The sequence below is a fragment of the Chrysoperla carnea genome, chromosome 3, assembly GCF_905475395.1.
Source record: "Chrysoperla carnea chromosome 3, inChrCarn1.1, whole genome shotgun sequence".
Classification (NCBI taxonomy): Eukaryota; Metazoa; Arthropoda; class Insecta; order Neuroptera; family Chrysopidae; genus Chrysoperla; species Chrysoperla carnea.
In genome coordinates this window covers 87,127,530-87,137,691 of record NC_058339.1, presented here as the reverse complement: position 1 = coordinate 87,137,691, position 10,162 = coordinate 87,127,530, and the positions used below count along the sequence as shown (strand labels likewise).

Below are 10,162 nucleotides of genomic sequence, written 5' to 3'. Positions count from 1 at the left end.
TGGCACGTTTAATTATTTAATCGAAAAAGGGATATGGCACGCTCCGGTAGCAGAACCAATTGAAGAATGGGAAAATATGATATATGTATTTCCAAAAGACCTATGGATATACTTTGGATGTACTTTCATAATTTTTGGAACAATATGGATATTTATTGAATATAAATTTTTTAACCATGATCCAGTTGATTTGATTTTTGATCTATTTGGAACATTTCTAGAAGATTGTCCACCATCATTAAATTATTTACAAAAGTCATTTCGAATATTATGGGTATTTTTTAGCATAATAATGGTAACTGCATTTCAAGCTCAATTAATAAGTATTTTAACTGAACCAGTTTATGAACCACAAGTAAAAACTTTAGAAGAAGGAGTTAAACGTGAATTTACTTTTGGATTTCTGCCAGTTCTTTCTAATGTTCTCAGAGGAGACAATACAACAATCAGTAAACAAATATTGAAGCAATCAATTTTCTGTGACATTGGAATGGGATGTATAAATCGGATAATTAAACAGAGGGATTTAATTGTGGCTAGGGCAGAAAGAAGTACATCTTATGCGTTAGAAACGACGTACAAAGAATCTGGAGGTAGTGCATTAATTTATCGGCTAAATAATTGCGTGTTCATATATGGAATTCATATGTTGGTCACCAAGGGTTATCCACTTTTTGAAAGAATAAATGATATTTTGGGAATATTGGTCCAAAGTGGTATTATTTATAAATATGACAATGAATATAAGTTAGATAGGGATGACGAGATATTTGAGGATGATTTAGTTATCTTATCATTGGAACACTTGACAATTCCTTTTATACTCCTTATTGTTGGCTATATTCTTTCATTTTTTATATTTATTTACGAAAAAAAGACATTTTGAAAGATAAATCGAGTTACTAAATGATAAAACTACCCAGTAATTTAAAAATCTGTGTATTATGGAATCCTAAAGTATTTTTATTGGACATTCCCACAAAACGATTAGTAACGAATTAGGAATGAATCAGTATTTATAAATTTCGAATGAAAAAACTAAAATAGCAGCGTATAATTATAGATTTGGAAACTTAAAAGAAATTCAATAGAGTCTGGAAACTATTAAAAATTTAAAATTTAAGTAAGGTATAAACAAATAAAAACAAGCAATTGACTGAGTTAATTGTTTAAATACCATGCATAGTCAGTGTTGATTTCTTTATCACATTACACATACAAACATGTGACACATACATAACTGAGTAAGTATAGTACATATTATAAAATTTCCGCCTAATTGGCGCCCTCACGGGTAAACAGTGATGTTTACGAAAAAATGTTTCAAACAAAAGTTGTTTAATTTTTGATAAGGAACATTTTTTATATTTAAACTTTTGTTCTATCTCTAACGGTTTACAAGATGAGTCACACGGACCCAAGACCCAATTGACCTATGATGCTCATTTGCGAACTTGACCTCACTTTTTACGTCCTGAGTACGCTGTAAAAAGTTTGATATCTTTTTTCGTTTTTGAGTTATCGTGTCCACAGACGGACGGATATATATATATATATATATAAAATAAAAAATTATATAAATGTTTTAGTACTAATTTTTTATTTATTTTAAAATATTTTATCACAATTTTATTTCTTTCAGAATGTACTAATTATGGTAAAATTTTGTAATAAAATATTATTTACAAAATATTCACAAAAAATAAAATAAAATCTTAATATTAATTAATTTATAAAATTCATTAAAGGTAAAATACATTATTTACAGGCGTATAAAATTCATATGTGGTAATATATATTTATAAAGAATTGAATTCCGATTCATATTCACTGTGTTTGGCCAAACTTAGCGTTTTCTAGATAGTTGATTCAGTAAAACTGTGTGCTGTGATCATTTTTTCACAAATGACCATTTTCGTCTATCATTTTACAGGGTGTTCCGACTTATAACAGGACTTCATCAAATGCTAGATAACGTAAGAATAATAATAATTTCCCAGTACACTTATAGCTGGGGAAGCGTCATTTTCTAAACAAAGGATGCTCAAATTTTAGATAAAAAGTTTATAATTGTGAATTTTGCCAAAATATCTGTTTAGAAAAATTGAAAATTTGGACCACACAATGTCCCAAACTTGAGGCATTACATAACGTTATTGTATTTGTAATAAAGGTCGTACGTTAGAGATATTTTCTCGAACTTAGTTACGTCATACCAATTTCTCTACCGCAGGTTTTTTATAATTTTTTAACATAAATTAGAAGCCGCAAATCATAACTTTCCAATTTTTCTAAGCAGGTGTTTTGCCAATATATTCACAAAAAAATCCTTTTTCTTTCAAAATTTCAACACCATGTGTCTAGAAAAGGACACTTTCCCGGCTTTAAGTTTATTAGAAAATTTGTCAATATTTTGACGGAGTCTTACTGTGATAATTTGGACCATTCTGTAAATATCTACAAAGTGGTATAGAAACATAAAAAATAATTTTAATAATACACCAAGTTTGGAAGTTGTTTGAAAGACTTATAACTACGAGAAAATGACAGACTTAAATCCGAATGAATTTTATGCGTTAGCTCAACAGAAATGGCAAATCTCCAAGTAACAATAAATATGCAATTAGATATAATCTATGGGATTAAGAAACATGAGTTAATTCTAGTTAATTCTTATCAGTAATGACAGTTGAAAAACGTACCTGCATTTTCATATAATCTTTGAGTCATTGTATATATCGAGTTATATAATTTAAAGTGATTAATTTTTTTATTAAATTATGCTCAGAATCTTTAAAAAGGCCAAAAGGAGGGTAATCGGAAATCAATTGATTTTTTATATTAAAAGTATTATAACGTATTATTTTCATATAAAAAATCACAATATCACAAAAAAAAAAACTTTGTCGCTGAATATATTAAAATATTTTTTAACTTAAAAACTAAAATTTAAAACTAAAAACTTTCTTGTTATATACAATAAAATCTTTTTAAAAAATTAATCGAAAATTTAAAAAAACATAATTATTTTACTATTGTGAACGGTTATTTAAAATTTCGTAACTTCATTTGCTGCTTTTTGTTGATTGTGTATGGCATCCATTTTTTGTTGATATTTTTTCATATCACGAGTTTTTTTCTCCGTGCTGTGGCTGATACCATAAAAGAAGTAAATTGAATAACCTGTAAGAAAAAGATCAAAATTGTATTTAATATACTATTAAAAAATTAGAACTCTACCAGTTCTCGAAACACTATCCAGGCTAGAGTCTTCCATTGCGTCACAAGCTACGGGATATTCATATTTTTCTATTGCAAATTTTGAACTGATTAACATCAGGGAAAATTATTCTTTTCGAATTTGTCCAATTTAATATTTTAGTTTGATAATTCGAGCGCCATATCTGTTATTCAAGCTGCCTATATGTATGGTCAAATAACAACAAAAGAGCGTCATTTTAAAATTATAAGGTTGAAATAATTTGTACCTTATTTTTAACTTTTATGATGAATTTTGTTATAACTACATTAAGTGGAGGAAAAATAAGAATAAAATTTTTCGATATCTGTTGCTTTCGAAATATCGAAAGCTAAATAACTAAACAAACTCTAGATATATCGAAAAACATGTAACATAATTCACCATCAAATTTGAAAATATTTTTTAATCTGTGTCCCCACTACCGTGCTCATACATCCTTAATTAGTCGGGTTAGGGTTTAACTTTAATTTAAATACTTTTTTTGAATTTACGCCGACTAGTTTTGGAGAAATTTATAAAAACATATCATCCATCTACCATTTTCCCATAAGACCAATGTTAAATATGCTGACTTTTGAAGTCATTTATTTATTTAAATAATCGAGCAATCGGGGAACCCCCCAACACCCGTAACTTTTAAATTCGATAATGGAAGGCTCTAGAAATTGGTTTTCTTTCAGAAGTTGAAAATGGTCAAAATAAGTATGAGAATCAGTTGCAATCTCTATATATTATAAATGAGAAAGAAAGGATGTTTGTCTGTTTGTTTGTTTGATTGTTACGTTTGCATGCTAAAACAAGCGAATGGTTTTTAATGAAACTGTACAGCAATATAGCTTATACTTCAGAATAACACATGAGATATAATTTATAAAGAATATTAAAAAACTATTTTAAATTATAGTATTTTTTAAAAATTTAAAATAGTAAATGTCAAATCATTCAAATAAATGGCCAACTTTTCTGATATACTCAATGAATTATGGCTATTGTACATTTAACAAAATTAAAAACTGTGCACATCAAGAGAGAAGGAAGCTTTAAAGCGGTGTTTTTTACTTTTAAGCCCAGTGAAACGGACGGGTATCAAGCTAGTAAATCTATAAAAAAAACAATAACTTACCTATAATCAACCATACAATAAATCGAATCCATGTATGTATATCCAATTCCAACATTAAATATATATTCATAATAATACTTAAACATGGTAATAATGGTACACATGGTACTTTAAAATTAACATCTAAATCAGATGCTGGCTGTCTACTAATTATATATATTGATATTAATAATAATGTTGTTATTAATATAAATATTAATAATAATGGTAAATTATCATTAAATATTTCATGTCCATAATGTATAATTATAAAACAGAATGCAAATGATATAATTGTAAATATACATATGGACCAATTAGCAAATAATCGTGTATATTCATTTGGATATTTATTCATATTTAAATTAAATAAATATTTAATAAATGTATATGGTGTCATTGTTTGTGTTTGTTTAAATTGTATTGATGGGCTTGTTTGAACATTATTGTTTGAAGATGGATTATTTTCTTCATATCTGAAAAAAAGTACAATAAATAGTTAAATAAAAAAACCAAAAACGGCTACAAAGTAATGGTACAGGAGCTCACAACGACGGCAAAACAAGAATTTTATTATGGCTGATTTTATGATATATTGTTCTTCTTGCTCTTTTAGACTAAATACAAGGTGTTCTGTTAATAACTGCAGATCGTCGGCCAACAGAATAATCTCATAAAGACGAAGGAAAAAGTCATTTACCAATTTTGGATTTGAGCCATAGTTTGGGCGCTACAGGTATGGCAAAAATTGATAAATTTGTTCATTCACTGACTATGATTCGATAACCAGCAGCCAATGATAATCAGTAGATATTAGTATATTTTATTTAATAATATTAAACTAAAGAAGGGATATGAACTGATTTCAATTGGATTATATCATTTTGAAAAAACATTTTAAAAAAGTATTTGATTGGTTTGGTCAAATCCTCCTTTTTTTATTTTTATTATATTTTTGCAAGAAAACATTAGATTCTTAGTAAAAAAACAAATTACGTCTTAAAAGGCGTTGTTTTAATTTAACGTAACAAACGTTAGAGTCTTCGTCCAGATGGACGAAGCACTAACTGAAAAAGCAAAAAGAACAAAGTATCATAAAATCAGCCCGGATTGGATTTTTGTATTTTTGTTTTTGTAACTTTAAGAACCCACCCACATGGTCGCAAAGTGTGTACCTCAAAAAGTTGGTCTCCAAATAGGGGGACTGGGGACTGGAAATTATTACCTTAAAATTAAAACTGACATAGCCACAATTGTATACGCTAACAAAGTTCCAATTGACATCATATCAATTAATTGATTTAAATCGAACATTGCACCCATTATTCCAGCAAAAACTCCTGATAATAGTGTTGCAATTAATGGTGTTTTAGTTCGCATATTAATACTGCCAAACATAGAAAATATTAAACCATCATTTGCCATTGCATATAGAACACGTGGTAATGGAAACATTGCACCTAATAAACTAGTACATAAAGCAAATATAGCACCAGTGGTAACAATCCACTTGACTATAGTCCAACCAACTTGATCAAATACATATGGAAATGGTGCTTTTTCATTCTGAAATTTAATAAAAATTAGTCAATTACGCCAGTAAAATCTTAAAATAAAAACAGCTAAAATCACAAAACGTGATGTAAAGCTACATTTTTTATATGTTATTTGGACCCTTAGGGAAGTGTGAAATCACATTTTGCAAGCAAAAAGTTGTGCTTCCTGCATAATACGCGAAAAACAGAAAAATTTTCGGACTTTTTTCAGTTTGATAGTTTTTATTTTTTTTTGTAAAATTTTACTGGCGCAAGATATGCAATATTATTATATTAAAACAAATTTTGTTATCCAGCACCATATGGGGCCGACTTAATCAGACACACTGTATTTCGGGAGACATTCTCAAAAAACCTTCAACTCATATCGAAATCCCCAGGATTTAATCATATATTCAGTTAGATGTTGTGATATAAATTTTCCTTACTTGATCATAGTATGGCCACATTAAAGTTAATACCCCCGAAATAGCAAAATATGCCAAAAATATAATAATTAATGACAAAACAATAGCAATGGGTATAGATCGTTTTGGATTTTTAGCTTCTTCACCCGTTGTGGCAACACAATCAAATCCAACAAAACCATAAAAACATTTAGCGGCACCAGCCATCACACCAGCTATTCCAAATGGCATAAAACCACCGCTACCAGCTGCATCGGCAAATTCTGGTGGTATATCTTCTTTTTGTATATTCCAATTGTTGAAATCAACTATAAAATAAATTTTTTGTTTAATGAAGGAAAGAATCCTAATAGTGATGCTTGAAAATACTTACTGTTGGCTGAACCAGCAACAATTACTATACAGACGGTAATTATATTTAAAAGTGTAAAAATATTGTTTAAACATGTCGACTCTTTAACGCCTATCGATAATAATACTGTAAAAAAAAAATATTAAAATACCAAAAAATTAATTGTTTTGATGAAAATCTTTACTAATATTATAAATGCGAAAAAAAATCTCTCTGTCAATCTGTCTGTCTGGGTGTCTGGGTGGCATCGAATTCGATCTAAGTTTTCAGGTTTAATAAAAACCTCACTCTGAATCATAGATAACAAACATTAGTGAAACGATTTAAAGTTATTCTTTATAAATACGCAAACATTTTTTTGCACGTCGAAAAGTTGAGACAGTAATTGATAGCAAAAATTTAGCTTTTTGTGCGTTTGTTCATTCAATTTCGACAAAAATGGTCTTAAGGCCTTCTATTGGATTTATTAGAAATATTTTTTCGAAGAGAGCCTAAATTTTGCAGAAACGATTATACGAAATAACAATTTCCATACGAAAAAAATTTGTGTAAAACTTGTCAGTACGTTTTTACCTAAACTGCAATTTTTGCGGAAAAATATTTAGAACAAAAATGCTACTTTGTTAATAAATAACAACTTTCCACTTTAAAGTGTTCATCTATCGATTACTAGTTATGGAGTAGAATGAGCTTTTCATTGAGCTTGAAGATCTTAGTCTGCGTATGATGTACATCTACACATCCAAAGTTTTTTGCTTGAAGCATTTTTATCGATAAAACTTATTTTTCGGTGTCAACTTTCGAATATGTCAACTTAAAAAAGATCATATAATCTAGATATTAATCTAGCTTAAAAACTTTTGCAAAGTGGACAAAAAATTACAATTTATTTACCTGTTAATAAAAGGACAATCCCAAACGAGAAAAAGTCTGGATATGGTGACAGAAAATCAACATTCATTGGAAATATTTCACGTAAATGATATTGCATTGTGTCATTTGCTAATGCATCTACGTAACCGCTCATTCCTCGTGCCACACTTGCTGTACCTAGAAAAATCAATAAACTACCTGGTTTAAAAAATTCGATTTATTTCATAAATACAAAATTTTTTTACAGAACCTATTACTTAACATTTTTCTCTTTTTGAAATTTTTCTCTTTTTATGATTGCAAGTGTGAAATTTTCGCTAGAGTCAAATTCTCAATTGAAATTTGAGTCGATCAAATTAGCAAAGCACTAGGTTAGTTTAAGTTAAGTTATATTGGCTGTCCACGAAGTACACATTTAGGCTATAGAGCCCATTGCGATACCATATTTGTGTTTTACATCCTTTTTCGCTGATAATTTAATTTATCGGCTCCTCAATTATTTTGAGAGGCTGAGTGCACAAGTGCTAAGAACACTTTCCTTGCACTACACCAGCCCACTGCAACTATTAATTAAATTAATTTTCGTTGTGACGGCGGGAATCGAACCCGCTACCCAAGGCATACCGCGAACAGAATAAATTACGCCTAAAAAAAAACAAAAACAAAAAACACTTTCCTTAAAGTATATTAATTTTGGAAACTTTTTAAAATTTTTTTGTTGTGTATGACTAGTCAAAAATTACCAAACACCATAAAATGCTTTTGTCTAACACTCCCTGCAAGCGTGACTTAAGAGAAATTATATAATGTATATAAAACAAGCTTTATAAAGTAAAGTAGTTAAATTTTATAGCCTAGCCATAATAAATAATACTCTTATCAAGTGTAAAGATTGATATTTGTCAAATGAATGGCTTTTAAGCTAAGTTAACAAAATTAAGTGCGTTATAAACTTAGTGATGCATTTAACTTGATTGACTTTTTTTAATATAAAGTCGAATTTTTTTGGGTAGCCACATTTTTTACCTGTTTATGACACAGGTAAATAAATAATTAATAATACATACCTATAACATATTCTAAAATTAAGTTCCAACCAATACTGAACGCTGTAAATTCACCTACACTAACATAACTGTACACATAAGCAGAACCTGCTCTAGGAACTCGAGACGCGAATTCAGCATAACAGAGACCTGAAATAAAAATTAAATCTTTAATTGTATACTACCAATCAAGGGGGCAAAAATAAAAAATAATGTGTTTAAAATTTATTCGGCTCAATAGAGGAAGGAAGCGGCAACTTCGTTTAGCACAGCGGGACGAAAGTTTTCACTTTACACCCGACCCGAAGAAGAGAAAAAACTATTCCAGCTTTCAGAGCCCAAAATTTTTGTTTTTTTAATCCCTTTACAAAAAGAAATGGTTAATATACATCAAATTATCGGTCTCAAAAAGACACAACAAATTAACTTCATAAAAACTAGAATTTTGAAGTTCTCTCTCCATTTCTGGTCGATTTTCAAAGATCATACCATAAAGAGGTACACACATTCACACAGATCAATACTTAAAAATTGGTTTGCTAGTTACATATGTTTTACATTTCGAAAATTGCGAAAATTTTCGAAATATTTTCTAGAATTTTTTTGTTTGTTTTTCGATAATCTCTCGCTAGACCACTGGTTAACTTCAACCTGCAAAATTGCATATCTGCCTATTTTAAACTGCCTATCTTTTATAGTTTTGGAGAAAATGGACACCAAAGATTGTCCTAATTTTTGCCCTCAAGGATAAATTGTGATGTTTACAATAAAATGTTTCAATCAAAAGTTATTTATTTTTTTATAAGGAACGTGTTTTACATTTATACTTCTTTTTTTTAATTCCAACGGCTTACAAGATGAGTTTTAGCCAATACCCAATTGGCCTATGTTGCTCATTTACGAATTCAAACTAATTTTTTATGTCCTGAGCAAGCTATAAAGATTTAGGCTCGATATCTCTTTTCATTTTTGAGCATTACAAACTTGGGACTAAAAATAGTAGTATATCCTGATATATATTTCATATATGTAGGGTATAAATAGTATGTTTAAAATCAAGAAAGCGGGAAGTAAAGATCCATTGTTGAAAAATCCGTGAAAAAGATTAGCTTTTATATACCTACGTTGATGTATGTAAAATTAGCAAAGCAACTTTTACCCATTAAATTTGAAATAGGCCAATTATTAGCCGCTATTTAATTTATGGAATTTATTCAATAGCGGCTAATTATGGCTCTATCAAAAATTGATTTGTAGTTATAACTTTAATTATCTTATAAGATAAAATGTTGTTTGGCTAAGTTGACTGTGAAGTGAGCAAAGTATCAAATATCTCCGTTACGGAAAGAGCGGATTTTTTTCTCGGTTAATTTACGGTTAAATAGCGGCTAATTATTGGCCTATTTCCAATTTAATCGGGAAAAGGTGCTTTGCTAACTTGACATACATCCTACGTGCGTTGTTATGTATAGACATAGAGGTAATATTTAAAATAGTTAGTTCCACTCTTGTTATTCATAGTAGAGTCATCGTAAAGCTGTTCCGGTAAGCTGCGCTTACTGAT

General features: G+C 29.1%; 1 protein-coding gene across 1 annotated transcript in view; it reads right to left on the bottom strand.

The window, feature by feature from the left end:
• Nucleotides 1-3,038: 3,038 nt before the first annotated feature.
• Nucleotides 3,039-10,162, bottom strand: part of LOC123294625 (cationic amino acid transporter 3-like) — a 33,788-nt gene continuing 26,664 nt past the window's right edge. Inside the window, exons 3-9 of the mRNA XM_044875717.1 lie at nucleotides 8,620-8,748; nucleotides 7,574-7,729; nucleotides 6,701-6,805; nucleotides 6,349-6,635; nucleotides 5,590-5,930; nucleotides 4,386-4,840; nucleotides 3,039-3,183 (exon numbers count right to left, since the gene is read on the bottom strand). Coding sequence (XP_044731652.1) covers nucleotides 3,050-3,183; nucleotides 4,386-4,840; nucleotides 5,590-5,930; nucleotides 6,349-6,635; nucleotides 6,701-6,805; nucleotides 7,574-7,729; nucleotides 8,620-8,748 — 1,607 coding nt within the window. The 3' untranslated portion in view covers nucleotides 3,039-3,049. The remainder of the gene's footprint in view (nucleotides 3,184-4,385; nucleotides 4,841-5,589; nucleotides 5,931-6,348; nucleotides 6,636-6,700; nucleotides 6,806-7,573; nucleotides 7,730-8,619; nucleotides 8,749-10,162) is intronic.